The sequence below is a fragment of the Fulvia fulva genome, chromosome 8 (assembly GCF_020509005.1).
Source record: "Fulvia fulva chromosome 8, complete sequence".
NCBI classification, from domain to species: domain Eukaryota; kingdom Fungi; phylum Ascomycota; class Dothideomycetes; order Mycosphaerellales; family Mycosphaerellaceae; genus Fulvia; species Fulvia fulva.
In genome coordinates, this window is record NC_063019.1 from 2,721,835 (window position 1) to 2,748,895 (window position 27,061).

A 27,061-nucleotide genomic window follows, 5' to 3' on the forward strand; every position below is an offset into this window, starting at 1 on the left:
CAATAGCATACGCATTGCTGCGCGGACGTACATGTCAAGTCACGGGCACGCGCTGCCGAGAGCTCCTTCTCGGAGTACTTGTGGTATGGAGAATTGCAGCAGTAGACGATGCTCAGGGGCGCTCCGTCTCAAGCTGAAAGATCGGATAGGAAGCAGGCGGTGGACGAAATGGACGAACCCCACGGCTCGATGGCGGGCCAACCAAAGATAGAGATGCGCCCTCACGCAAATGTGAAGTGGAGTGATCAAGAGAAGTAGAGTTCCAATTGTCTCTCAATCGTTCATTGTGTAAGGTGAAGTCGCTCGGTCAATCCTGGAACGCCACTCCAACGGCTTCCAGCTCACTTCCAAAGCACCCCTCTCCTCACACGCTCCTTTCCTGCCTTCAGAGAAACATCGCTGCGCCGACGCACCTTGACACACTTTAACGTCAACACATCCAACAGCACGGATCGGACAACCATGTCGGATCTGTGCCACAACTGCGGTGACTGCCACCTCGGCGCGCATGCCATCAAGTGCAGGAAGGAGCTACGGGAGTGCATCATCTGCCGCGCCTTGGGCCACACCTACAACTTCTGCCCGCGCAGCGTACATCAATTGGATGAGAAGTACAGCGTAAGTCATACCCCTACCAAGGTGTCCGTCGTTCCGCCTGATATGGCTGACGCCTGGCCAGTACTTTATGCTCTGTCATAACTGCGACTCCTGGCACCTCCCGAAGCCATGCGAGGAGGAGCTGAGGCACTGCGAGCGTTGCCAGCAGTATGGCCACATGGTCTTCTTCTGTCCCATCGATCCAGAGCCTCGCGCCAGGACAGACGAGCAGGTGGGCGCAAAGCGTCAGCGCAACCAAAACAGTGGTCGCGATATGGTTCAGCCTCGCGTCGCTCCAGCCAGCGAGGTCGAACAGGTACACCCACAGCTCTTGCGCGACATCAAGCTCTATGCGGTCAAGGAGGCGTTCCACTTGCTCGAGCAGCACAGCGAGACCGATGTGCTCACATACTTCGCGCGGCCAGTCCTGCCACCACTCCAGACCATGACCGGTCCGATACAACATACAGCAGCTCCCGCCGCACATCAGTATCTTCCAAACAACGAGCTCAATGCGCCAGGATCCAGCTCCACAGCTGCTCCTCTCACTGGCAACAGCTTCGATTACAGTAACTTGCAGCACATCGACCAGCACGGCCAAGGTTCACCGACTATGCTGCCAACTCCAGCATCTGCCACTGATCCTCCGATGTCTACCGGCCAAGAGCAGACTGTTGGTGTCTACCAGACCATGCACGATAGATTCGAGCGTGGCGAGCTGGCAATGGCACAAGATGTGCAAGAGCCGCGCTCTGATAGCGCTACCCAGTCGCCCGCACCCGGTTCTGTCGACGCGCAACAAACTCCAGTAAGCAAGAAGAAGGCTACGCCAAAGCCTCGCCGCACCGTGACGCGATGTGCGCCCTGCAAGAAGAGACACATGAAATGCAAACACTTCGATGAGGATGGCAACCCCACGGTTCCAGGCGTGCAGCCAGCTGCATCTGGCAGCGTCAAGAAGATCCCAAGTGGCATGGTAGGACAGTCCGAGTCGCTTTCCGAGTTTACCACTGATGTGCTCTTGCAGGATCTTGTCTATGAGCCAAGTGTGGGCCACCTGGTGTCGCGAGAGGAGCAGGACTCCATCCGCATTGGAAATGGCCAGGAGAAGATGCAGAATCACATCGCCGCGACCGATCAGGCGATGATGGGCGAGCTTCCCCAATTTGATCAAGTTTATCGCAGCTACCAAGGCGGCATCAATCGGCTTGACTGGTACGTAGTGAACAGCGCACACCGCCCCTCTACACTCTCACCATCCACTGAAGCACTCACTGCCGTGCGGTTCTTGAGTATAGCTAACAGTCTTCCGTGTGTAGGCTGAACAAGTCTAAGGAGCATGCTCAGTCCGCTTTCGTGATGAACAGCCAGGGACCTTCCATGATGCCCGCAGCCGTGGACAACAACCAGCAGTGGACAGCTTCCGGAGTGATGCTACCAGCGATCGGCTTGTATGATCACCAGAGTGTTCCAGCAGAACAGATGACCGCAGCAGATCAACAGCTCGAGCGTAACTTGGCTCAGATGCTGTCGGAGGAAGCAGGCTTCGGACCAGAGCACTCGATTCTCCAGCCTGTCGCCTTGAGTGGCAATGCAGATGTTGCATTCATGGGCGGAAAGTCGCTCAACATGCCCGAGTCAGAGGCCAAGGTCGTAGCACAAGCCGATGGTGGCGGAACTGACGTGGCCGATGCCTCTGTTGCGGATCTTGTCGAGCCGTCGAGTAAGAAGAAGGGTGGAGGTCGCAAGCGCAGCAAGGCGGCTTAGATTGGCCAGCTCGTATGGACACGGGCTTGACATCAGGAGTCCGCAACTGCTCATGAAGCAGTTGGTGTATGTGAAAACGCTCTCTGTAGTGGGTGCAGAGCTAGCAATAGGCTTGCCTCAGTGGAAGCCACAATGTAAAGGTAGCTACCTTAAGCCGTATGCACCACTTATTCCGGACTTTGCTTGTGATCGCACCTGCCCTATATGTGGATCTTCATGTGAGCGCGTGTGACGTCTCTGCTTCCCGAGCAAACGCGTGCTTCGCGACTTCAATGTTCTTTCTACGCCCACTCCGACTCACCCACTGCACAACAACACATCCGCCATCCACCATCACCATGGAGTTCATCACCGAAATGAACAACAAGACCGACAAGGCTCTCAACGCCCGCGTCCAAGCACTTGCGCCGGAACTGTTCAATCGCATCCTGGACTTCGTCCTCGAGACTCCGACTGGAGTGGTCAAGATCACGAACAAGTATCGCCCACCGATCGCCCTTCAGATCAATCGCAGCAGCAGGGAGACGGCCAAGCGCTACTATGGCGGCAACACGACCTTCGATCTCACGGGTGTCCCCACGCAGGCCGAATCCCGGCACCAAGACTCGAGGTTCAGGCCCAGGAAAGCCACCACATGGCTTGCGTCGCTACCAGTCGAACATCAGCACCTGCTACAGCGTGTGCACTACAGCGTTCCGCATTACAACATGCTCGACGACGACGACTTGGGCCGAATCGAGGAAGCTATTTACGAAGTCTACTTTATCTGCGATGAGTTGGAGTCCTGCGAGATCGAGGTCAATGATGATGCAATCTACGTTAAGTTGCTCCTTCGGCCAGACCTCGATACCGCTGAGACGAGATGGATGAATGGAGCTGGTCTGAGGGCCATGCGGGAGGATCTGCAGCCGTGTAAGTCTGTTGCGCGTTCACTGATGCGTGCGGAGCACTAACACCTGGATCTGCGATGCAGAGATCGCTCACTCGACGACACGGCTGAGCCAGACTATGCCCAGGGGGAACATGCAAGTCCGGTTTGACGCGGAGCCGTGGAATCCATACCAGTTTCGTCGAGCACTGAGGCATCTGGAGCCAAACATCGCCGCTTGTACCGCAGAGTGGTTATCTCTTCAGAAGGAAGGTATCATCATGATAGATGGGTGAGTGTTGAGACCGTTAAGGCATAGTCACGCGCTTCGTGCGGCTTTTGTTTCAACTGCTTATCAGGCTCCCAGGTACCCATGATTGCGAGGAAGCCGATGCTATGGTCGTTCTCAGGGACTGTGGCGGTCGTCTCTTTGGCCGTGAGCCCTCCTCCAAGTTAACAAGGTGGTCACCATTGCCTCCACGCGGCGCATTCCACGTGGCAGTCGTCAAGGAATGTAGGTACTCATCAGAAGCAACCTCACCACTGCACTCCAGAAGCAAGAAGATTCGTTCGCAGTCAATAACGCATTACACAAGCTTTCGCATACATACACTCACTGGCTGCGTACAGCCAACATCGCATATCTTTCCGAACTCGGGTGACTCCTTCCTGAAAATTGATAAACCGAATTCTGCCGGATCATTTGCACCTGGTAAATGTACACACATATATGCACAAGTCCATTCGTCAAAAAGGCCACCAGTATCCGTTATACCATCGCCCTTCTACGTTTGCGCTTACAAGTAAGCGAGAACAGCCATGCCGACGGCACCAACGGCACCAGCAGCAATCATTGGTGCGTGGGTAGCGGCAGCCAAAGCCTCGGAAGATCCAGTAGACGAGCCAGACTGAGCGGCGCCAGTGCCAGATGGGCGGGTAGTTGTGCCAGTAGACATGCCAGACATGCCGGACACGCCAGCGGAGGAGACTGCGCCAGCAGCGTTGGAAGCCGAGGCGAGAACCTCAGATGCGGAAGATCCAGCAGCAGCGAGCGAAGAGCGCGCAGCACCAGTCGCAGTCGCAGCCTGGCCGGTGATGCTCGCAATCTGGGCGGATGCGATCGATTGAGCGACGTACACGCTGGAGAGAGCGGCGTCGATGATGGAGCTCTGGGCGCCCTAGAAAACGCGAAGAAGGATTAGTAAGACTGATCGTGGTGGTCTGATCGCAAGCTTGCAGAATACAGCGTCTGTCCGCATAAGAGTCACAAGTGCCTTTAGTTGCCGCGCTCGGAGCACAAACCAATTCGCTGCGATCCTGGAGTTGGCTGGGATGTTCGGCAACGCTTGTGACTCTTATGCGGACAGACGCTGTACAGCGTCTGTCAGCAGCGGAGTTACACTTTTTGTTAGTGCAGATCGTCTTATCCCAGCGAAAACCAGGATCATAGCGAATCGGCCGGCGCAATCACTGCGAACGCCAAAGTAAAGATGTTACTCCGATGCTGACAGACGCTGTATTGTCTTGCAATTTTACAAGGATCAGAGATTCTGGACTTCAAGCTTACCATTGCGGAGGTTGCAGCGGCGTAGGCGGCGCTGTTGCGGCTGGAGTCTGCTGGGCTGCCGGAGCCGGCGGCGGAGGTTTGTGCGACGACGTTGGCGGAGAGGGATGCGACGAGGGCGGAGACGGAGGCAGCGACGGAGGAGAGGTAGGCTGCGTCGTTCTGGGCGACGGCCGTGGCGCTGAGGCCGGCTGCGAGGACGATGCTGAAGGTCTTCATTTTTGCTGTGGTTTGGAGTGGTAGTGGTGTTTGATGATGAGGTTTCGTAAGGGTATAGATTTCGGTCGTGGGAAACGTTTCCTAAGTAGTAGCGACTGACGAAGAAGTTGATGAACGAGCGTGGTGAGAAGACAGCAGCAGACAGCAGTGGTGATGGTTACAACAGCAAGGGAGAGAGTATCAGCATCTGGGGCACTGGGGCCTGCCTAGAATATAACATTCGCCTTGGAGGAGCAGCGCTACGGCACGCGTCCTCCAGTCAGCGACGTGTTCGTGGACGTTTTGTCGTATATTAAGATTGCTCTGCAGCTGCTTGTGGCATAGCGCACAGAGGCGGCAGAAACCTGAACGCTAGAAAGATCTATAGCAGGGGTACGTTTTGAGCCACGATGGTCGAGACAACGAGATCGGGTCATGGATATTTTTGCTGTCCGATGAATTACCTTCGTGTGAAGATGGAGCAAGACAATTCACTTGTTGTTGCGTCGACTATTCGACGTGAGTTGAGCGTCTGCGACAGAGGATATGTTGTTGAGCTTGATATTGGATGTGCCACATCTGCCTTCGTACCTGCATGGCCAAGCCGGAAGTGTCGCGCTGTGTCATGTCGCCATCCCGCTGCGGCACTGACAACAACTCCGCTCTTTCTTGTGTGGAGATGTCGAGGCTCAAGGATTTTAGTCGGAAGACGACGGCGACTGATGAGAAGCATTTTGAAGGTGACCAAGAGTCTCCCCGTCGCTGGGCGCCATGCTCACTAGACCGATCACTTCCGAAGGCCGTTTCCGGCTGTGCCGACTCAGTGGCCGACATGCTGCATTGCAGTGCTGCAAGTTTGAAACTTATCTTCAGTGAGGCCTCAGCAGTACAAATAGTATACCCATAACAGCCACGCCAGCAGCTGCTCCTTGAAGTGCAGTGTTGGTAACATCGACCTTCCGCAGCTGCACGATCCGCTCGCTGAACAGATCTCGAAACGCTTCCTGCCATGCCTCCAGTGTGTTCTCCTTGGAACCGATCGGAGCCGCGATATATTCTGGAGTTACGTCCTGAACGACCTCTGATGGCGTAGGAATAGCAGCCACCACATCCGTCGCTTCGGCAGGCAGCACCTCTCCAGCAGCAAGTGTCTCCTTGGCCACAACTTCGTTCGACGTGCTGGAGGTCACTGCCAGAATTGTCTCGGATGTGGCATCACTGGGAGGAGTCGCGTTGCCAGCCTGCTTCTCGGCCGCTTTAGGTTCTATAGCTGGGTTGGCATGCAAGGTCCTCTCATCCAGCGCAGCTTGCATCTCTCGCACAATCTTCTTCCTTCTGTACGGCTCGAAGATGGCGATCTGCGTCAACAGTAGCAAGATGTTGAGCCCCATCAGACCGAAAGTCACCCATGTGCTGTTTCTTCGAATGGTGTCGCTCCAAATCTGCTCTTCGTGATACTGCTTTCTCTCCAACCTTTCAAGAAGACTCCGCGCATCCTCAAGGCTCCGCTCTGCGCTTGCGAGATTATCCTTCGCCGCTTGTACATCCTGATCATTCAAATGTTCGGACCGCACAAGGCTCATGTACTTTTCCAGATCTGATGGACTCCAGGAGGACTTGCGTTCGAGCAGAGCTACAATCTCTCGTTGTGCTGACGTCTGCTTCGCATATGCTTCATGATGCCGTGACTTTGAGTCTTCCACTTCTGAGTGCAGACTCCTGACTTTCTGCTCCTGGTCGATGATCTCCTTCCGAAGTGCTTCGATGCCAGAGTAGTCTGTTCCCGTATACTGGTTTATATGCTGGCTCGCCAACGAAGCTCTTGCCAGTAGGGAGTCCAGTATCTTTGACGTCCTTTGCGATAGCTCCGATCGTTTGTTTGCCGTGTGCGAAGGCAAAGTGGTGGACGACGATGCTGGGGTGCTCGTTTCGTGGGTTTCAGTCTCGACCTTGTCCTTCGGTAATCTAGTCTCAGCTTCAGCTGTTGTGGTGACGGGCTCAATCGGCCTCTTCGTCTCAGTCGATTTGTCGTCCAGACGTCGGAATGTGCTCGAGAACTGCCGCTTCCACACTGCAGCTCCCTCAATGTTTCCACCCCAAGTCCTCCTCGCGTCCAATCGACTTCGACATTGTACACAAGTCCAAGCCTTTGTCGCTGTCGAGAAGGCTGTCCGCGTGTCTCTCGACGCCCATCTCGATATCTCGACACCAACACGGGCACTTGGCCGCACAATGTCCATCTTTGATGCAGGTTGAGAGCTCGACTTGAGTTTCACTCGGGAACGACAACATCTGCCGGCTGCAAGGTTCTCTAGCCGACATGGTGGCTCACCAAAAGTCGCAGAGCCGCATGATCAGCAACAGAAAACTGTCAACGTGAATTACATTCTGTTTGCACAGGCCTACTACCGAATACACCGAATTTGATTGTCAAGATGGTGTCCGCACCAGTGTCTGACCTTAAGGCCATGAACGAGCCGTTCAAGAACCCAAAATTCATCTTCTTCACGGACTTCGATGGCACAATCACATTGCAAGATAGCAATGACTTCATGGTATGGTGAATAACTTTTTAAAAGGTAGGACATGGTTGACCAATAAGCCAGACCGACAACATTGGCTTCGGTGGCGACAAGCGACGACAAGGCAACCGCGATGTGCTCGAAGCCAAGGATACATTCCGGTAAATGGCACCTCAGCTTCATTGCTGCGACTGGCAGCTAACATAGCGCGAGGGACTCTTTCCGCAAGATGATGGATTCCGTCACCAAGCCATTCCCAGAGTGTATCGATTACCTGGTCTCCAACATCAAGCTCGACCCTGGCTTCAACGAGTACTTCCAGTGGGCGTTGAAGAACGAGATCCCGACAGTGGTTGTATCTTCCGGCATGGAGCCTATCATTCGGGCCATCTTGAAGAACCTCATCGGACCTGACCATGTCAAGCTCGATATCATCAGCAACCAGGCAGAGGCCCGACCAGGAAAGTCGATTGATCAAGAAGGCGGCTGGCAGATCCAGTACCACGATGAGAGCAGTTTCGGACATGACAAGTCCTTGACACTGCGACCCTACGCACAGCTGCCAAAGGATGTGAGACCGACGCTGTTCTACGCAGGCGATGGTGTTAGCGACCTGTCAGCAGCCAAGGAGACAGATCTACTCTTTGCAAAGCAGGGCCATGACTTGATTCGATACTGTGTCAAGGAGGACGTGCCCTTCACTGTCTTCAAGGATTGGCATGATATCCATTCCGTGGTGAAGAAGATTGTGGCTGGTGACATCTCGGTCCATGATGCTGCGAAGCAAGGCTGGGAGGACTATAAGAGTGGTGCTGCTGGTGTCAATGGCAAGCCTTTGTAGAAGATACGGAGCCATGTGCTGGTGCTGCATTGCATGGTCCGGAGATGATAGACATAGAACAAACTTAGCCGGCTGTGACGCCGGGTCGCGCTCAACGCAAGCGACAATGAATAGAAGAGATACGTTCACGCGTCGCCACATATCCCTCTCTCCGGTGTGAGCAAAAAGATATCTTGGGAAGGAGTAGAGCAGACAGATAGATACCTTAATGTTATAGAACGGATCACGGCCCACCTTGCCGAACAAAGTCCAAGCTCAATCCTCCTCCAAGTGCCATCTCGAATCTCCAACCCACCATTCCCCATCACCATTACCACTCCCACAGCACCACAACAATGGCCTCCAAACTCCTAACCTCCCTCCTGAGTCTGCCAGCTCCCACGCGAACAACCTTCCTCGCGCCCCGGACAACCCTCCTCCGCCTACCCACAATCGCGACCCGCTCCTTCACCTCGAGCATCCCTCACCGCGCAACCTACAACCAAGTCCTCCGCGGCTGCCGCATCGGCCAACGCGCCCGGAAACCCACATCACCCCAACTGGCGCGAAACCATAGACCAGAGATGAAAGGCGTGTGTCTGCGAGTGGGAACGACGAAGCCCAAGAAGCCTAATTCGGGAGAGAGGAAGGTTGCGAGGGTGAGATTGAGTAGTGGGAATGTTATTACGGCGTATATTCCGGGTGAGGGACATAATGTGCAGCAGCATAGTGTTGTGCTTGTGAGAGGTGGGAGAAGTCAGGATTGTCCGGGCGTGAAGTATCATCTGGTGAGAGGGGCTATGGATTTGGTGAGTTCGATAAGATTTGGGGATGGGGTGTGGATGGATGTGCTAATGTGGTGTAGGGTGGTGTTGGTAATCGGGTTACGAGTCGATCGAAGTATGGAACGAAGAAGCCGAAGACGAATTGATCGCGCTGCGAATCGTCTTGAAGAGGTCATAGTGCCTTCAGCAGTGTTCGCGCCTCGAGAGAAGAACAGCAGGCATCGTACGGTGGCCTTTGAACAGAATGGTCGATCTGAGAGATATTGGGCAGCCTGTCAGCGAGATGCCTTCAAGTACAGATGCTAGTGCAGCAAGCACAGCAGGAGAAAGTCACGGTCGTACCGTGGGCAGTCTTGGCCTATGTTCACGGTATTTTCGCCCCGTGGCAATGCCAGATCCCACGGCTACTTGACTGCAGCGTCCAAACATATACTGGCCATGGTTCGATGACAGATTCGGGCACGAACACAATCGCAGAAATGTACTTCAACGACGCCCATCGAGAGGCAGCACAGCTTGCACAAGCACTACGTGGAACCGCATCGACGGATTATGAACACCCTGTGTAACGGTAGCATCAGCATTCGACTTGTAAGCTATGTACATAGACACAATTGCCGCGGCTTTGACGCGATCGGCAGCAACGAGGACAGCTTCGATTCAGTCAAACTTATGGCCTTTCTCGTCAGAAATTTCCGTTCGAGTCGAGTCAAGTCAGCAGGCCCGGTATGATGGCCATGCCGGTTCAACATCCTGGACCGTGAACTGTGAACGGCATGTGTTTGAGCAAGCACTTGCTCGACTTGATGAGTCCCAGTAAACTTTACTTCGGCGACTCAAGCAATCTGACGGCCGAGATCCATGACAACATCCTGCCTTTTCCCTTACTTCAACCTCATCTCGCCACGTTTTCTTGATCATGTCTTCACAGCCCAGTAATGGCCACTCACAGTGTGCTACTGCTCAGTGGCACGGCTACAATTACGACCCTATCGCTTATCGCTGTCTACCGAAGCCAAGATGATGCTTCCGTCTCCATCAGCAGGACGTCATGGCAAGGCATCACAATATGGGCAGTGAGAAGCATTACACTTCATACGCTAGCACTACTATCCTTATCATACTCAGCATCAACAAAACAGAGCATTCTGGCGAAGAAAGACCCCTCAGCCCATGACCTACGCAAGATGGACAAGCTCTCATCTACCAGCATCTTCAACACCATGAGAGTCATTGGGACAATTGCTAGCTTACATCTTCTGGCGATACCATTACTCTACCCAAACGATGGACCTCTGCAACAAGTCTCGCTCAGAGTAGCTTGCTTCTTCTTCGCGTGCAAACTTTTGGATCTCACTTTGGCACGAGCGCATAAGCCACCAACCAGGCTGAAGAATGGAAAGGCAATACACATCCAGACCGCAGCAGAGCGCCTGTCATACTGCTGGCTCCTTCTCTCCCAGTGTCGGTACCATTCCTTCGACATCGCAGTGGTTGAGAAGAACCGCACGGGACCCGCTAAGAAGTCCATCCAATACGGCATTCCACTTGTCATCGTAGTGATGACGTTCCTCTTCCCGATCGCGGAAGTCTTGATCCTCTTCGCTTTGGTCGCGATCCAGTTCGGGCTGGAAGGATGCCACCTGATACTGGACCCGCACTTTACTCATCCACTATTCTGGCAACCTTTCGCAGCACCCTCCATCTCGGAGTTCTGGAGTACGCATTGGCACCAGGGTGCTAGGCCCCTCTTGTATTCGTTAGGATATATGCCAGCGAACGCAATCTGCGGGCGACTTTTTGGGAAGAAAGCAGGCAGGATCGCGGGCGTGCTGGCTACGTTCAGTCTTAGTGGGATATGGCATGGATGGTGTGCTGCTGCTCTGTCGAAGAATCCCTGGAGAACTGCGCTAGGGCTTTGGGCGATGTTTGTGGCTCACGGTGTGCTGTGTATACTGGAACGAGTGATTTGGGGGAAGCAGCAGGGTAGTATCGTGCAGAGGGTCACGATATGGGGTATTGCTTTGCTGCTTGCTGGGGCGTGGTTGAGGGACTCGCTGGTGAGGTCCAGGTTGGAGTGGCCTGTGTCATAGTATGGTATACCACTCACCACAGAGCAAGATGGCGCAGAAAACATGTTGGTGTTGGGCAACTCCAGGTTCGAACTGAGATCCTCCTGCTCAGCCCTTCTCTCACCACGATTTTAAGAAGAGATCGCGGCTATCAGCGAAAGGCCGACTTCGCGGAAGTACATCGAGCTGAGGCTCTTCCATTGAGCTAGTCGCCAACAGGTTCGGGGGCAGGTCGGGCTTGTATAGTCAGTTGCGAATGAAGGGATGGTAAAGCCGAAGACGTCAAATGTAGAGATACACCATCACCAAAAAGACTACGGGCTAAAATAAAAATACACTTGCTAAATGGCAGCCAGCCGGGCTGGTACGCCAACATAATGATCCCATCGAAGGGCCTCTCCAAGATCCAACCTCGACGCTTCCTAGCAACAGCGCAACTCGCAAAATAGCAGCCAGCCGGACTGGAACGCCAACATCAACTCGTCAGTAAGGACAGGACGCTCCCCATAGGGAGATATGCACGCAATATCCGACGCTCATCCTTCCTCTCTCACAGCCAGAACATCGTCGTATTCAGATCGCGGTGCCACGGATTCATCCTCCACCTACCAAAGCTCATAGGCAGCGCACCTGGAACACGCCAACATCTAAAGTAGTCGCGGTCCTCGCCAACATGCTTCGCGTGTGCTTCCATGTAGTCCAGATGAGTCTCTCCCTGATTCTTACGGCGGAAGGGATAGTCGATGTTGGCCGGGACATAAGTCTCAAGCGCCGTCTCAGCACCAACCATGAAGTGACGAATGTATGCTCGGCCGCGGTCGCAGAGCCGGTCAGCATAATATGCCGGAGCACAGTAGGACACTCCACGAGTGGCGCGGGCGTAGGCATAGCAGAAGGTGTGGGTGATGTCTTGTAACTGGTCGATCGAGAGGCCCATACCGTTCTGGATGACGAAGTAGTGCGCTGAGCGGCCGGTGCCTTTAATGGGTTCGTGGGACTGGAGATAGAAGTCCATGCTACTAGGGTGAGTGATCTTTCGGTCGACTGCGAGACCTGGTTTCACGTTTGAGTTGTATTTGTCCGGTTGTCCGGGTGGGCCTCCTATGACGTCTTTGTTGCTGGTGGCGTAGAATCGCGTATTGTGGCGCTTGCCAACTACGACGAAAGTTATCTCGCATGGGTAGTTGTTTCGTTGATCAGCGACCTCTGTCGCCCATGTCTGCCACGCCTCGGCCTCCTTCTTGACCTTGGTCTCCTTGGAATCGGATTTGCCGAAGTCGACTCCAGAAAATGGCAAATCTGGTGGACTTCTGGTTGCCTTTGACTGAAGACGCTGCTTGAGGGCGTTATCGGCCTCGTTCATGGCGTTCTGGATCTGAGGTATTTCGCGTGTTCGGACCATGTCGTACTGCGACTCACTGACACCATCGCGATAGAACAAGATTTTCTTGGGAAGTTTATTCCCATGCTTAAGCGCCCACGACAAAACCCGCTCGAACACCATGCCCTGCAGGTTGCCAATCTCTTCCTTGCGACCACGTTGTAGACGCATAGAGCCTTGATAGAGCATGAAGTCGTTGTCAATGGTGCCAACAACGGCAGCCACAGAGGGCGTGCCATCTAGACAACCCTTGCTTGGATGCGCAACATCGGCACCAAGGACGATGGTGTCAGCTTGAGATGTGCCCTTGTCCTTGAGAGCGAGCAAAGAGGTACTATTCAGCTGATGAGGATAGTTGGCAGCTTTGACGTTGAACTTCAGCGCCACGTTAGATGCCTTCTGAAGGTTGAAATGTTTGGGTCCCGATAGCTGGTCGTGCTTGTTTCTGACAATGCAGACTGTGTTGATACCGAGCTTCAGATCGCCAACGCGCTTGATGCAAGCGTAATCATCATAGCTCTCGTGTTTCATCACAACCAGCACGGTAGGCCCAAGGACTTCCTTACCGTTCTCTTGGGCAGTAAGGTGGCGTTTAACGGCCGTGATTTTGCGCATGCTGTCTTCAAACGCTTTTTCCCACTCCGAAGTCAACGAATCAATGCTGTAGGGAAAGCATCTTCTCACGTCGTCAGGTATGTTCGCAGTGCTTGCAACACCATGAAGATGCAGCTGAGTTTTCAGAGTTGGGTAGAACGTATCAGGCAGATCTCTGGTTTTAGCGTCACGCAGCTCCACAACCAGCAGCTCGTCCATCTTGTTGGTTGTGTTGAAGAATGTAGCTCCTTCCAAGTTCCATCGTGCGTTGCGCACAGTGAGATCGCTAGGTGGTGCTCGGCCTTTGCCGCCTCTGGGTGTTATCCTCAAATAGTTGACCTTCGGTGGAGTCAGCCAGTGCGCGTCTATTTCCACAAAGTCGGTGCCAGCTCTCATGCCTACAGAAGCATGCTGCAAGAATTGCTGAGGACCTGCAAAGCCAAAGTGTGTCAGGCCGCCACGGATGTGCTTTGGAGTCTGACCGATGGTCAGAAGATCATCTCGATGCGGTATCGGGTTGCGCAGCGCCGTCTTGATCATGTCGCCGGTTTGCTGTCCTGTCAGGCGGCTCTTGAATGGAGTTCATGGCTCAATCTCGAGCTGACTGGCGGGGATCCATTCTTCCAAGGCTGGAAGCTTAGTGGGATCCTTGCCAGTGTTGATGGCCCAATCATCGGGATCGAGGTTGACTGCAGTGGTGGGAAATTCTGGGAGCCGTCGATATGGGTGGTTATGTGGCACTGTGTACCAAGCGTGAACATTGGTGACACTAGTGAATGTTCGTCTAGGAGGCTGGCTTTTGATCGGTAGACCCACGCTGTGTATGAAACGGTGTCGTGTCGCTGGTCTCTGAGAATTGAAAATGGCAGCACCGTATCTGATGCGGACTTTGGCGCCTTTCAGAATCTGCTTGATTTCTTTGACACTCCTGCCAAGATCGATCGATCGTCTGATGCAATGTGCCACAGTGATGCTCGCGAAGAATGGGGAGGTAGCGTGATTGATGTTGATGAACATGCTATTCACACCTGGCCTAGCAGATAGGTAGTAGCCAGACATGGCGTTGACGGTCAGTCGCTGGGCAGGGTCAAGCGCAACAGAGCGATTTTCGAAAGATCTGTTGAGGCCAGACTGTGTGAGATCGTTCTGGTTGGGTCCGACCAGTGTTCGAGCATGACTTGTAAGGAACGCGTTGTAACCTCTGGTGAGGATGCCAGGAAGACTATCGTCGAAGCGTGGAGCATTCTTGTCGTAGAAGAGCTCTCCAATATCCACTCCAGCGATTGGGACGGTTCGATTGTGGCTCACAGTCACACGCTCAACATCGAGTGTCTGCCCCATTTCGTTGTCGTACTGTAGACCAGGGTCTGGACCCTGCAATGGCTGAGGGACGTGGGTGGGATCAGTGGCATGGAATAGTGGTACTGTAGACCAGATCAAGTCTCCATCCGTCACCCAAGCATTGGCGTTGGCTTGAATCTGCGCAGCCCACAGCCCGTCATTTTGGGATAAAGTCTCGATGACTTTCTTTTGGTCCCATTGTCTCTTGATATAGATCGGTTCATTGTGCTGATTGAACCCTCGCCGCATCTCCACAGAATATACGATGATCTGCTTCGGAGGTGTGAATTTGAGATGATTGGTGAGAACTTTGCCTTTACTGCCTTTTTGAGCATATGCAGTGCGAAGACCCAGCTTGTGAGCAATCTTGTTGAGCTCAGGTTTCTTCTGTGTGTCGTTTGGCTCGGCGCCACCTTTGGTGTGGATGACGATACGACCATTGCTTAGTCCAGTCTCGAGTTCACGATGAGCCAATTTGTTGACATATGGAACTGGCGAGATGTTGGTGACATTCTTGAGCGTGACGCTCGTAGCTTCAGCAGTGTCAGCTGGTGCTATGATCGGAACACTGGATGCCGTGTTCGTGACCTGGACCACATTCGCTGCATTGGCTGGAACAAAACGAGCTGCGGTTGGCGGTCCAACAACTCCTGGAGTAACCTGGGTGAATGGTGCGGTGGTCACAGCTGGTGCAGATGGTGCAGCAAGAGTTGGCAATGGAGCTGGAGCAGGCATTGTAGGCGCTGGAGAAGCCATGACTGGAGCAGGAGCCGCTACTGGAGCAGCAGCCGGACGGATAGGCAAAACCATCGGAGCTGGACCAGAAGACGATGCAACAGGAGCACTTGGCGCTGGTGCATTCGGTAGCTTGCCCTTGTTGTTCTTTTTCTCAGCCGCAGGATAAGCCTTCGAAGCAGCAGCCTCCAGCATAGACCTGTTGATTGAATGACCTTGGAAGGTAGCACCAGATCTAGCGTCAGCATCAAGAGCATGAGCCTCAGCGATGAGGTCCTTGCAGACCTGCTCATCGCTGAAATCCAAAGCCGGAGGGACGTCGCCAGCTGAAAAGTCTGGCCAGAGGACCTTGAGATTCTTCTTCCTGTCGAGAGGGAATTCCTTGAGACATTTGCTGAGGTTCGCCCCGTGGTTGTTGGCAGCCAATTCTTCGTCCTTTGGGCAACGAAGACATAGCGTCTTGCTCTTCTTCTTGTTGGGAGCCATTGTGTTCAAGACTTCTTCTTGATTGATGCTTTCTTATTCTTTCTGTGCTTGTGCTTGAAGACCTGAGGATTGTAGAAGAATGAAGGGGAGGGTGTCCAAAGGAGGATGTGAAACGATCTGATGCCTCTCATCTAGACGGATCTGGCACGAGCATATATGTGCGACGATCATCTTCAGATTGTGCTTGCTGCTGTGCAGCACAATCGTACTGGACATTGTGATGTGAGACAATGTCCTGGTTTGCTGCATAGTTGCTTTCATGCTGGTTCATGCATGAAGCGCTCCGGCTTTGTTGAATCTGCAGGACGTGATTGTGGTACCTGCGATCCACAGCTGGTGCCTGAGACGGTGAGTAACGTTAGTAGAATCGCAAAGAATGCAGAGGTGCCTAAGGATGGCGGAACCGTTGCACCTCAGTGCAGAGGTGCCTCAGGGTGATGTCGTCTCGAGGCTGCAAATGTGAGCTACACATTATCATTGACTCTACATACCATCGCTCAGCCCAGAAGTCTCGCAGCTTCAGCTTCCAGATCATCCAGCGTCTTGATCTCGCGCTCAGGAGCACCAAGATCCTTCCGCTTCCCTTCTTCCTGGAACCACTTCTTCTGTTTCTTCTTCGGTGACTCCTCAACTTCACTCTCTTCGCTTCGTCCAGCGTCACTGTCACTGAGACCTTGAGCATCAGCGATGAAATTGGCCATAGCATCTTCACCGTCTTCAAGTTCAGCTCCCTCCCTTTCACTCTCATACTCAGCTCGTTCACGCTCTCTAGTCTTGTCTTTCTTAGCCCTCCTCTTCTCCTTGGCAAGTGCCTTATCTTCGAGATCTGCGACTTTGACACGTTCTGCTTCTTCCTCCAAGAACTTCTGTCGTTGCTGCTCGGCTTCGCCGCGAGCACGGAAATCGTCCTCGTCCTCGAGCTCATAGACCTCGTGCGCATTGCCATCGTCGTCGTACACAATCTTGTGACCCTTGTCCTTGAAGTTGAGTAGTTTCTTCTTAGACTTGAGGAGTTTCTCTCTTCGCTTGGAGTCCAATACAATCGGAACCTTGGCACCAGGGACCTCAACTGCTCGCACGCCTGGCGCCTTCGCGTTCATGTCAGCGACGCTCTCGGTATTCGCCTCGTCTTCCTCGACTGGTATACGACGCTTCACGTCGAAAAGATCATCGTCGCCTTCTTGTTCACCATCCAGTCTATTGGGGTCAACGTTGTCGCGATCATCATCCTTGACCAGCTTGGCATAATGATCTGCTAGAATATCTTGGTTCTGTCGTTCGAACATGCGATCGTATTTCGTGCGCACGCCGTTCTTCTTGTTCTTTGCCTTGTCACCTTCTTCGTCGTCTTCACCCTCGTCTTCTGATGCTGAGATAGCCGCTTGTCTTGAGGCATTCTTCCTCCGCTTGACCTCTTCCTGATCCGCCTTCAGGAACTTGATGCGCGGCGCACCTGGCAGACCAAGACTTGCTGCAAAGTCCTCCAGATTGTACTTCTCCAGCTTGAAGATCTCCTTATCTTTCTGGATATGCAGACTACGCACGTAGCTGACGAACGCTTTCTGCCCAAGGTACTTCAACTTCGGATCCTGGAAACACATGTTTTGAAGCTGGCTTTTGATGCTTTGCTGCTTCTTCGCTCGGACGTTGATGCGCTCAATGGGTACTTTCTTCTGCTCAAGTCTGCTAAGCATCCCTTCCTCTTCACTTGGGTCCACGAACAGTATTGCTCGGCCTTCCTTCTCATATCGCGCAGTTCGACCTACTCGGTGGATGTAGGTGTCGGCATCCTCAGGACAGTCCACCTGCACAACCCAGTCTACAGCAGGGAAATCAACACCGCGTGCTACGACATCGGTTGCGAACAAACAGCTGTGCTTGGCACTCGCGAATCTCTGAGTAGTCTCTTGTCTTGTTGTCTCCTTTTGTCTCCCGTGTAGATGTAGCAGAGGTATACCGGGCTGCATATGCCTAAACGATTCGTACACGAATCGAACTTGCTTCGCAGATGACAAGAACACAATCATCTTTGACTTCTTCGCAGACTGTAAGAATGACCACAGAGTGTCCAGCTTCTCGGAGAGCGGCGTCAAGACATAGTTCTGCTGCAGGGTCTTTGGAGTGGCCGTTTGCGACGCCTCGTGCACAGAGACATATTCCGGATCGTTGAGTGACAATCTGGCCAAGTCCGACACTCGCTTCGTCTGTGTTGCACTGAACAGCATCGTCTGTCTTTCCTTTGGCAGGTACTCAACGATCGCGTCAACGTCCCGCTGGAAGCCCATGTCCAGAATGCGATCGGCCTCGTCCAGAACCAGCATCCTCAGGTTATCCACGTTGAATGCAGCGGTCTGCGACAGATGCTGTAGTATACGTCCAGGTGTGCATACCACGATGTTCATTCTCGCCAACGCATCTTGTTCCTCCCTCAAGCTCTTGCCTCCAATCACCAGTCCTGCAGCAAAAAGGTGTCCCTTCCCACCCACTTTCCTCAGCACCTCAAAGATCTGTATAGCCAGCTCGCGCGTAGGCGTAATGACCATCGCGCCCAGCCCGGCATCTCCACCGATACATTGCGCACGGTAGAGGTTCTCCAGTACCGGGATCAAGAAAGCCAACGTCTTTCCACTTCCAGTCTTCGCTGCGCCGAGGATATCATTGCCCTTGAGCGCAAGAGGAATCGCCTTCGCTTGGATGTCGGTCAGAGTACTGAAGTGTGACGACTTTAGACCAGCCTTCGTAGGTTCAGAAAGGGGCAGATCTGTAAAAGATGTATATTTCGTCTTTAGGTCGAGTTCTTGCACTGCCGCTTCGAGCTTTTCGACGTCGACATCGTCGCGTTTTCGTTTCAGTGTGTTCTGCCGCTTCTTGACATTGGTGGGTCTCGTTCGACCGGTGATATGAGGCGCTGGCATGATGAATGCTATCGAGACATCTTCACTGGAGAGGATGGACGTTCTTTCCCGAAGAGCTTCACAGGCAAAAGTTCCTGCCGAAACTGATTAGATAAGGTTCGGCGCTAGACATGGGTCTTGATGGACCCTTGCACTGTGATCGTTGCTCTATCTTCCGATTGACGATATTGACTTACATTGAGCAGGAACATTGGTTCTAGTGCAACACATATTGATCAACGCACATATCCACTATGGCCGAACCAGAGAAGAAGCTCGAGAAGCTCGAGAAGGAGCAGGAGCTTGAAGATGCCGCCTTCCTACAGAATCTCGAGAAGGAGTCGAAGGAGTTTGACAAGGTGAGAATACCGTAGCGTCACATTGGGAACAGCGTCACTAACACACAGTTGTAGGACAGCGAGATTGAACGCATCATGAAAGCTTTCCGCGCCAACGCCTACGACGTGCTCGACCTCCAGCCCGGTGTTCCCGACGAAGACATCAAGAAGACATACCGCAAGAAGTCCCTCCTCATACATCCTGACAAGACCTCAAATCCACAAGCACAAGACGCCTTCGATCGCCTAGCAAAAGCATACCAAGCTCTCCTCGACGAAAAGCAACGACCAACCCTCGACGAAGCAATCGCCGATGCACGTATGCTCCTCATTCGAGATCGCAAGCTCACGACAGACAGCGAGGAAGTCAAAGACCCAGATGTGGAGTTTATGAAAGCGTGGAAGGATAAGGTGAAGTTCGTGTTGGCAGATAATGAGGTCAGGCGGCAGAGACAGATGAAGGCACAGATGAGAGAAGAGGGCAGAGCACAGCAGAAGGAGGACGCCGAGCTGGCCGAGCGCAAACGAAAGAGGGAGCATGAGCAAGATTGGGAGAAGACACGCGATGAGAGGATCGGTAGCTGGAGAGATTTCCAGAAGAAGCAGGGTGCTGAAGCCAAGGGCAAAAAGAAAAAGATGAAGACATTGGGCTGATTCACTTCGATCTGCTGGGCACTAAACGCAAGTCTCGGCCAGAGACTTGTAAGGACGTGACTATGACTTGAGGATGGCTGCCAACAACAGAGATACCCTTTAGCGATGGAGTCTGGAGTAATGAACTTTTCTTGCGCTCGGGATGGGATCCTGCGAGACTTCTTTGTCGCAAAGACGCTCTGTACAGCCAGAGCTGCCATCAGACAAAAGCGAAGAACCGAATGTGTAGTTTGAGATGTGATGTGGTGGAGGTACAAGTGGTGTAAGGTGTTCTGCTGAGATTGATTACGTCAAATCAGCTCCTGTGTAGGCTACCTCTGGGGCGACACATGTTTCTGTTCACCGATGCCCCTACATCAAGGATGGTTGGGTTGAGTGGGAGGTAAGACTAAAACACACGAACGGTTCGTACAGCATGTGTTGACAGCTGGTCGAACCTTTACCGCAGAACAACGGATGCTCCAGGACATCTCGAAAGGTAGCTGGTATGCTTAGCTCCGCATGTCCTCAAGGGCTTTTCGGCTCTTGCATAAAGCTTTTCAACATCCTGGCGTACATGCAATCTCTCTCATAGAGGTCCAATACCCAATATCTGACGATCTGTGCCTTCAACATGGATCCATCACCTCCCCACTACCAAGGAAATGAGAAGGCTGAAACAACATACGTGTTGGACGATGCATGTGATTCTCAACCATCAGAAGAGAATCCTAGGCGATCAATAATGCGCCACAGTGCTTGGCTCCCTCCAGCCCAACTCGTGAACACCTTCCACGCAATCCATGGTTGGTTTCCCGTCGAGCCAAGGAGCCTCCGCGACGAGCTTCTTGAAGGACCAAGGAAGGAACAGAAGACAGTCATCCCAGCTTTCGATACCGGAATGCTTGAGCATATTCAATCTGCAGTCCAGACTGATTCGAAGTTTTGGTTCAGTCGGGATCAATACGGTGACGCGAGGAGCCTCAAGAGACCGTTGATCCACACTCTCTACATCGACTATGGCATGGCCAGTCCATGCACCATATCACCGGACGATCGGCATTTCTTTGAGAAGCATGCTGGCTTCAACGGTGTGAATGATTACAGGTTCTGGGAGAACGTGCAGTGTCACACTGCGTTGTGCCTTGGGCTGCCGCTGGTGGGAATGCAGTCAACACTTCAGCTCTACTCGCACTTTATGGACAAGATTACTCACGAGTACAAAGGTAGCCTCCAGTATTTCTGGGCTGCGCAAGGTCTCGATGCACTAGCGTTCAAGCTGTGCTACGACTTCCATGTCGTCAAGCGCCTCCAATTGATGTCCGAGGAGATACCTTGGAGTAATCTGCCCTTCTCCAAGGACGATGCACGACTTCTCACTGGGGCTATCCTGAGGATATCAGTCCGGCACTTGCCACCTGGACATCTCTGGAGGGATATGGTCGGGAAGTGGGAGGAGTGGCATCCGGAGATGCGCTCTGAACGCGAGCGCCAGGAGAGGTTGGTGAAGATGGAGCTGCCGCTTGTGGTGCATCCTCCTGAGCCTGAGACTGGTTGTACGTGCATGTAGCGGAGACACACGATGGATAGGAGGCTGTAACGACTTTGCACAGATTTCGACTTGTGCTAGATTGAAATCGTCCCCTGGACTAGTCGTTAGCTTGAGGTAGAGGCGAATGACAGGTCTTGCCTAATCCCTGAGGCATCAAAGGCGCGCGTCGTAGCGCGTGATTTTCGCGTCGCACTTTCCCATCATGCTTGAACTCCGCCAACAACATCAACCACACCCTGTTCATCATCTACGGCCAACATCAGCGACCAACATCAGCGACCAACATGACGACCGGCGGACCATCAGAATACGTGACACTCATCGCGAGTGACGGCTACAGCTTCGTTGTGCGTCGCTCTGCAGCATGCATCAGCGACGCCATCAAGCGCATGCTCGATCCACAAAATGGCTTCATGGAGGCCAAGACGAATACGTGCCGTTTCGATAACATCAAGTAAGTCGTGTGAAGACGTCCATGTGACACAAGCTCATACAAAATAGCGGTCTCGTGCTCGAGAAGGTCTGCGAGTACCTGTACTACAATGAGAAACACAAGGACTCGAAAGATGTGGCGGACATGGACATTCCGGCCGAGCTCTGTCTTGAGCTGCTTATGGCTGCTGACTATTTGAACGGTATACTATCAAATGTTTTGCCGCGCATGATCACATGCTGATTTGATGCAGTGTGAGGAACAAGAAGCTCGCCAGGGAACGAATCACGACCAAGACGAAACTTCTACGTGTCCCGCCAAGCAACACCAGCTGCATGCACAGATATGCCAGACCAGCGATACAAGGGCGCAACCACCCCGCCAACACATGCTGTGCGACCTCGATCACAAATTCTCCGCCTCCAGACCAAGAGCCTTCAACACAGTATCAAGATGATCCCAGAAAGCAGCCGCCGGCATGACCGCACCAAACCCAAAACAGGCCACATGCGGAGCTAGCAGAACCTTCAAAGCCTCCATCACCGGCTTGACATACGCAGCATCAGGCACGCTTTCTTGGATGGCCTTATAAGCTTGTGCCGGCGTCATCTCGCTGTCGTCTATAGGAATCTGCTGACTTAATGCCACAAGTCTAGCAACGTGTTAGCACATTGTCAATGAAGGCTACGAGAATATGCCCCTACTTATCAATCTCAGAATGCGGCAGCTGCCACTTCTCACGACCGCTTTGCGGCGGCGAACGTAACCCACCATACAGCTGCGCATCTTCGAGATCGGCACGGTCACTTGTTGGTAACGCGCTCTCATATACGGCGGATGACATCGACAATGCGTGTCCATGGCTGCCATCTCTCTCACAATGGTATGCCGTTGGATTGATGCCGCCATGTGGCGTATGGTCCTGACAACAGTGCTCGAGACACAGAATGAAGTCCAGCGCAGCCCAATTGTCTCCATCAACAACCCCCTGCTTCGTCGACTGCCCTGAGTTGCAAGCGTCATCACCATTCCCGAATCTCATTCGATCAGCCACATCAACAAAAGTACGCTCATGACCAACAACAGGATCGTAACGAACTTCAACCGCGGCGCTTCCCAGTTGGCTCATGTCCTCCGCAGGTATTGGCGTTGGTGCTAAGCTTAGGCACTCCAGCTGATGATCGATTGATTTGGACGCCAGCAATTGTTGCATCAGCATGTTCTCGTGTGCCAGAGCGTTCATCTCGGCATGTGCAACGGAGTCCAGGTGTTGCAGCTGGGCAACCTCGGTCTCCAGATTGGCGACATACTCTGCTTGTCGGTTTCGATGGCGTTTCTGAGCTTGGTAGACTTGCTGGCGTCGTTTTTGGTTGGTCTCGTTAGTCGCTTTCTCTTCTTCTGACTTGGTGGTGGCAGTCCCGCTTCGGCGTTTCAACAGGCGGCTGATTCTGTTTCCCAGCTTTTTGGGTGGTACTTCTTCTGGACTGACGTTGGTCGCGTCCTGATCGCAATTCTTTCTCCCGGAAGGCTTCGACGTGGAACTGCGATCTGCGCCGTTCACAGGCGATTCGTCCATGATCGATCTTCAGACATGGACCCAATGCTCGATACGGCAGGGTTGCTCAACTCTCGCTTAGCCTGTCAGAGTTGTGCAGTGAGGACGGCACGGTGCAATACACGAGCAGACTCTGCTATGGTAAGAGACAACGGGTTTGCACGAGACAGTGCTATCAAGAGTCAGGACTCTATCGCAGGGTACATCAACATCGGTAGCGATTAGAGCTGCGGCTGTCAGGAACACGCTTACTAATGCGGCTGACTTGCATGATAGTACGCAAGTCCTTGCCTCGATCTGGCCATACAGATGACTCAAGAATCTCTGGACCCATTTGAGCAGTAGGGAAGGAGTGCACGAGCAACGGGAACAATCTGGCTGGCTATCTCTTGCCACCGATAGGGATTCACGCACTCGGCGCTACCGCCCTGTTATCAAGCTACCATCAACAGCGTCTCGGCAACAGCAGCAGCGAGCATCACATTCGTCTTACCGACTCATTTCAACTTCCACCGGCATTCCTGATGCCCATCGCCTTGGCATAATCCGGGTCAGTGATATGCACGTCTAAATCTCCCTTCTCTTTCGGCTGCTCATACAGCTCCCACGTCTTCTCCGCAATATGCCTCGCCGTGGTGACTTTCGCATCATCTTTGACGAAACCCTCCACCACGATAAGAGCGCAGTGCACGCCCTGAGGCTGGAATTCTTTATGCATCGAGTGCACGAGATTGTACTGCCCTGCTTTGCCAGTTGAGAGGGAGAAGAGGTTTGGGAATGGGTTCTTGTAGAGACCGCCGCTTGTCACGAGGAAGGCGGGGACGTGGTAGCTACTGGATTTCGCTGTATCGAGGAGCTTGGGAACAGCCCATTGGGCCACGATGTATAGGCTGATGACGGCGATCTAGGGCAGTCAGCCATTATGGCATACCCGAAAGACAAGGCAGAGCGCGAACCTGCAGATCCTGCTGAAGGTCCTCAGCTGGGAACCTCAACATTTCGCTCTTGCCGACGCGAGCTGCATTGTATAGCACGGCTTCCACTGGGTCGTTCCCGAGGCGATCGTCAACTTCGTCAAGAGCCTTGCGGACAGCATCGGGGCTTGCCAGATCGATCTTGACGGTGATAACTTCAGCGCTCGACGCTTTCGACTTGACGAAGTCGACATCTTCTTTCAGACGATCTGTGTTTCTGGATAAAAGGACAACCTTGGAGAAGCCGCGTTCTGCGAAGAGGGCGGCGACATTGCGGCCAATGCCTGGACCGCTGCCGAAAACGAGGAGGGCGCCGTGAGTTGACATGGCGGTGTTACAGATCAGCTTAGGAAGTATAAAGTGTGTAGGACAGGAGAGAGAGAGAGAGAGACTACGACTTTCCTACAGTATTGCTCTTGTGACGTTCCAAATGCAATGCGGGACCTGCAGACGTTGACGCAATCGCGGCTCTGGAGCTCGAAGAAAGTTTGCAGAGCTTCAGAGGAAAGGTGACCAACGGAGTCGAGGTACTGTACGAGTATAGCAGTAGTAGTTCTGGGCTGTAAGCACTGTGGGAATTTACTCAACTTGCACACGCCAGATGAACGTGGATATGGCGTCTTTGGTGGTCAATAGGAGGGCACGCTCAACGGCACTGATCTTTTCAGGAGCCCATACGACTCGAGAAGTTCGATGGAGTGCATAACGACCAAATACCAGCATAAGTTCTCCTGATCGTGTTGATGCAAAAGAAAGATGTTCTCGGACTTCGACCAGATTAGAAGTCTGTTGCGAGTGGTGCACAGTCGCACGCTATGCACACCTCCACTAAACTTAGGCCTACTCAATCAAGTATCGACTAATGTCACCTAGACAACAGTTGACTTTCATTGGGCTGTGCACGACGTGCGACTGTGCACCAAGCGCAACAAACTCTTACGTAAGCGACAGAGAAGTGCCTGCCGTTTTTTTTCCGATCAGACAACATCAAAGTTGAAACATCCATCAACCATGTCTACAAAACATCAACAAGAGCTCGACGTAGCTTGTAGAGCCGTCCAGCACGTCGCAGTACTGACACAGCGTCTACAACGGGAGACAATCAGCCAAGATGGTCAAGTCAAGAAAAGCGACTTCTCACCAGTCACGATAGGTGACTTTGCCAGCCAAGCACTTCTTACTTCAGCATGCCACGGAGCCTTTCCAAATGACAAGTATCTAGCCGAAGAGTCTGCAGACGATCTCAGGCAAGACGACTCGCTTCTCACACAAGTGTGGCAGCTTACGGAGGACCTCAAACCTGCGTTCGAGAGATCGAGCCTGAGAACGCCAGCTTCGAGGCAAGAGATATGTGATCTGATGGACTGGGGCGGCAAGCAGCAGCGAAGCGATGATGGCAGGACTTGGGTTTTCGATCCCATCGATGGCACTGCTACATTCTTGAAAGGCCAGCAGTATGCCATCAATTGTGCTTTCCTCATCGACGGCATCGAGCAAATTGGCATCATCGGCTGTCCCAATGTGCTTCTGGACTCTGACACTGTCAGTGAGCAGGAAGTCGACCACAACGGTCTAGGTCTCATGATATTTGCAGTCCGTGGCGAAGGTACATACATTCGACCCATGCGGGACAACGGCGAGCTTGCTCCCGCCACGAAAGTGGAGCGACATGGTGACAGAGCTACGATGGACAAGTTGATATGGTCTGATTGTGCTACATACACTTCGACGATCATGCATTTGCATCAGCAAGTGGCGAGCAAGCTGTACACACCTTGGCCTGGTGTTGATCTTTTCAGCTCGTTGATGAAGTACGCTGCACTGGGGCTTGGACGATGTGATCTTGTGATACGTATCTTCAAGTTTGCTAGCTGGAGGAGTAATATATGGGATCATGCTGGTGGGGTTCTGATCTTCGAAGAGGCGGGCGGCAAGGTGACCGATCTTGAAGGGAAGTCGATCGACTTTACGAAGGGCAGGAAGATGGCTGACAGTAAGTGATACTGAGAAATGAGTCTTGGTAGTATGGCTGACATTATATCGCAGATTATGGTCTGGTCTGCGCGCCGTCCGCTGTGCATGCTGAAGTTCTCAAGCTCGTCCAGGAGACGTTGAAAGCACACGAACAAGTCAATGGACCCATACCCTGGGCCAAGGATGCGAATCAAAGATCCTGAGGCTGAAGCTTGAAGTGATCCACGAGAGGACTTTCTACGCCAACGACATGCCAAACCGTGGGCAGCAAGGCTGTTTCCGTTTCAGCAGCGTGGCGAGCATGCATCATAGCGTACTCCTCGTCCCACTCTTCGGGGTTCTGTTGACTTGTGCCATGCTGTGTCCCGGCTCCTTGCCGGCCTTGCGCGTCATGTCGTCCGTTGTCAACCTCTTCTGCGCCGTGTTGTTGTTGCGGACTTTCGACGACACCGGCAGTGGGCACCAGAGTGGCGAGTTCTCTCTGTGAGACTGACTTCCCAGAAAGGCACTGAAGTTTCCAGGCTGCAGTGGCCTTGCTTTGGCAGCATTGCGCAAACGAGTGATGTCTTGCTGGTCTCGCAGAGCCTGCTGTAGGTCATCATCGCTTGAGTCACTGTCATCACTGGATCCATCGTCATCGCCCGAGTTGTGATCCTGTGGAGCCTTTGGTGGAGGTCTCGATTGTCGAGAAGGCTTACGAGGAGTCGGGGAAGGAATTGCTTATCACCATCGGTGAAAGTCTGGCAGGGTTGTGGGAAGGCCTTCTGTAGGTCCGAGAGCCTCTCGTATCGGCCTAGAAAGGCTCTCTCAGTCCATTGCATGTGGGCTATGACCTTCGTAAATCCCTCGCGATAGGAGTGGCAGCAGGGGGGCGGATACACATTCTTGTGCGTGGCTCTTACTTGCGACCAAAGGCTTCTAGTGCTGGAATTTGTGCAGGGCATACATGAGCAGCATGGCGCGATTTAACGCCTGGAA

At 53.0% G+C, this 27,061-nt stretch overlaps 18 protein-coding genes across 18 annotated transcripts; 9 read left to right on the top strand and 9 right to left on the bottom strand.

The window, feature by feature from the left end:
• Positions 1–462: 462 nt before the first annotated feature.
• On the top strand, positions 463–2,364 carry CLAFUR5_11286 (uncharacterized protein; the record flags this gene model as incomplete). Its single annotated transcript, XM_047910434.1, has 4 exons — positions 463–618; positions 680–1,573; positions 1,625–1,812; positions 1,917–2,364. The coding sequence occupies 4 exons, from the start codon at positions 463–465 to the stop codon at positions 2,362–2,364; spliced, it is 1,686 nt and encodes a 561-aa protein (XP_047765267.1).
• Positions 2,365–2,522: 158 nt separating this feature from the next.
• Positions 2,523–3,404, top strand: CLAFUR5_11287 (uncharacterized protein; the record flags this gene model as incomplete). The annotated part of the gene is made up of 2 exons (XM_047910435.1): positions 2,523–3,276; positions 3,340–3,404. The coding sequence occupies 2 exons, from the start codon at positions 2,523–2,525 to the stop codon at positions 3,402–3,404; spliced, it is 819 nt and encodes a 272-aa protein (XP_047765268.1).
• A 625-nt stretch (positions 3,405–4,029) lies between these two features.
• On the bottom strand, positions 4,030–5,015 carry CLAFUR5_11288 (uncharacterized protein; the record flags this gene model as incomplete). Its single annotated transcript, XM_047910436.1, has 2 exons — positions 4,030–4,410; positions 4,800–5,015. 2 exons carry the CDS (start codon positions 5,013–5,015, stop codon positions 4,030–4,032), a joined length of 597 nt encoding a protein of 198 aa, XP_047765275.1.
• An 848-nt stretch (positions 5,016–5,863) lies between these two features.
• Positions 5,864–7,234, bottom strand: CLAFUR5_11289 (Sensitive to high expression protein 9, mitochondrial; the record flags this gene model as incomplete). Its single annotated transcript, XM_047910437.1, has 1 exon — positions 5,864–7,234. One exon carries the CDS (start codon positions 7,232–7,234, stop codon positions 5,864–5,866), a length of 1,371 nt encoding a protein of 456 aa, XP_047765276.1.
• Positions 7,235–7,429: 195 nt separating this feature from the next.
• CLAFUR5_11290 (Polyol phosphate phosphatase PYP1) lies at positions 7,430–8,357 on the top strand (the record flags this gene model as incomplete). Its single annotated transcript, XM_047910438.1, has 3 exons — positions 7,430–7,549; positions 7,601–7,677; positions 7,730–8,357. The coding sequence occupies 3 exons, from the start codon at positions 7,430–7,432 to the stop codon at positions 8,355–8,357; spliced, it is 825 nt and encodes a 274-aa protein (XP_047765734.1).
• Positions 8,358–8,692: 335 nt separating this feature from the next.
• CLAFUR5_11291 (37S ribosomal protein S12, mitochondrial) lies at positions 8,693–9,267 on the top strand (the record flags this gene model as incomplete). Its single annotated transcript, XM_047910439.1, has 2 exons — positions 8,693–9,145; positions 9,202–9,267. 2 exons carry the CDS (start codon positions 8,693–8,695, stop codon positions 9,265–9,267), a joined length of 519 nt encoding a protein of 172 aa, XP_047765733.1.
• Positions 9,268–10,059: 792 nt separating this feature from the next.
• CLAFUR5_11292 (uncharacterized protein) lies at positions 10,060–11,214 on the top strand (the record flags this gene model as incomplete). Its single annotated transcript, XM_047910440.1, has 1 exon — positions 10,060–11,214. One exon carries the CDS (start codon positions 10,060–10,062, stop codon positions 11,212–11,214), a length of 1,155 nt encoding a protein of 384 aa, XP_047765736.1.
• Positions 11,215–11,743: 529 nt separating this feature from the next.
• CLAFUR5_11293 (uncharacterized protein) lies at positions 11,744–13,708 on the bottom strand (the record flags this gene model as incomplete). The annotated part of the gene is made up of 1 exon (XM_047910441.1): positions 11,744–13,708. The coding sequence occupies one exon, from the start codon at positions 13,706–13,708 to the stop codon at positions 11,744–11,746; it is 1,965 nt and encodes a 654-aa protein (XP_047765735.1).
• A 42-nt stretch (positions 13,709–13,750) lies between these two features.
• Positions 13,751–15,730, bottom strand: CLAFUR5_11294 (uncharacterized protein; the record flags this gene model as incomplete). Its single annotated transcript, XM_047910442.1, has 1 exon — positions 13,751–15,730. One exon carries the CDS (start codon positions 15,728–15,730, stop codon positions 13,751–13,753), a length of 1,980 nt encoding a protein of 659 aa, XP_047765730.1.
• A 497-nt stretch (positions 15,731–16,227) lies between these two features.
• Positions 16,228–18,645, bottom strand: CLAFUR5_11295 (ATP-dependent RNA helicase DBP4; the record flags this gene model as incomplete). Its single annotated transcript, XM_047910443.1, has 1 exon — positions 16,228–18,645. One exon carries the CDS (start codon positions 18,643–18,645, stop codon positions 16,228–16,230), a length of 2,418 nt encoding a protein of 805 aa, XP_047765729.1.
• Positions 18,646–18,878: 233 nt separating this feature from the next.
• On the top strand, positions 18,879–19,616 carry CLAFUR5_11296 (J domain-containing protein spf31; the record flags this gene model as incomplete). The annotated part of the gene is made up of 2 exons (XM_047910444.1): positions 18,879–18,983; positions 19,038–19,616. The coding sequence occupies 2 exons, from the start codon at positions 18,879–18,881 to the stop codon at positions 19,614–19,616; spliced, it is 684 nt and encodes a 227-aa protein (XP_047765732.1).
• A 613-nt stretch (positions 19,617–20,229) lies between these two features.
• Positions 20,230–21,225, top strand: CLAFUR5_11297 (uncharacterized protein; the record flags this gene model as incomplete). Its single annotated transcript, XM_047910445.1, has 2 exons — positions 20,230–21,151; positions 21,209–21,225. 2 exons carry the CDS (start codon positions 20,230–20,232, stop codon positions 21,223–21,225), a joined length of 939 nt encoding a protein of 312 aa, XP_047765731.1.
• A 206-nt stretch (positions 21,226–21,431) lies between these two features.
• Positions 21,432–21,838, top strand: CLAFUR5_11298 (Elongin-C; the record flags this gene model as incomplete). Its single annotated transcript, XM_047910446.1, has 3 exons — positions 21,432–21,601; positions 21,649–21,782; positions 21,834–21,838. The coding sequence occupies 3 exons, from the start codon at positions 21,432–21,434 to the stop codon at positions 21,836–21,838; spliced, it is 309 nt and encodes a 102-aa protein (XP_047765738.1).
• A 147-nt stretch (positions 21,839–21,985) lies between these two features.
• On the bottom strand, positions 21,986–23,156 carry CLAFUR5_11299 (uncharacterized protein; the record flags this gene model as incomplete). The annotated part of the gene is made up of 2 exons (XM_047910447.1): positions 21,986–22,232; positions 22,285–23,156. 2 exons carry the CDS (start codon positions 23,154–23,156, stop codon positions 21,986–21,988), a joined length of 1,119 nt encoding a protein of 372 aa, XP_047765737.1.
• A 481-nt stretch (positions 23,157–23,637) lies between these two features.
• Positions 23,638–24,436, bottom strand: CLAFUR5_11300 (uncharacterized protein; the record flags this gene model as incomplete). The annotated part of the gene is made up of 2 exons (XM_047910448.1): positions 23,638–24,039; positions 24,092–24,436. The coding sequence occupies 2 exons, from the start codon at positions 24,434–24,436 to the stop codon at positions 23,638–23,640; spliced, it is 747 nt and encodes a 248-aa protein (XP_047765435.1).
• Positions 24,437–24,511: 75 nt separating this feature from the next.
• Positions 24,512–24,832, bottom strand: CLAFUR5_11301 (uncharacterized protein; the record flags this gene model as incomplete). The annotated part of the gene is made up of 2 exons (XM_047910449.1): positions 24,512–24,605; positions 24,693–24,832. The coding sequence occupies 2 exons, from the start codon at positions 24,830–24,832 to the stop codon at positions 24,512–24,514; spliced, it is 234 nt and encodes a 77-aa protein (XP_047765434.1).
• Positions 24,833–25,120: 288 nt separating this feature from the next.
• CLAFUR5_11302 (3'(2'),5'-bisphosphate nucleotidase) lies at positions 25,121–26,286 on the top strand (the record flags this gene model as incomplete). The annotated part of the gene is made up of 2 exons (XM_047910450.1): positions 25,121–26,102; positions 26,156–26,286. The coding sequence occupies 2 exons, from the start codon at positions 25,121–25,123 to the stop codon at positions 26,284–26,286; spliced, it is 1,113 nt and encodes a 370-aa protein (XP_047765433.1).
• A 103-nt stretch (positions 26,287–26,389) lies between these two features.
• Positions 26,390–26,904, bottom strand: CLAFUR5_11303 (uncharacterized protein; the record flags this gene model as incomplete). The annotated part of the gene is made up of 2 exons (XM_047910451.1): positions 26,390–26,737; positions 26,782–26,904. The coding sequence occupies 2 exons, from the start codon at positions 26,902–26,904 to the stop codon at positions 26,390–26,392; spliced, it is 471 nt and encodes a 156-aa protein (XP_047765432.1).
• Between the last annotated feature and the right edge of the window lie 157 nt (positions 26,905–27,061).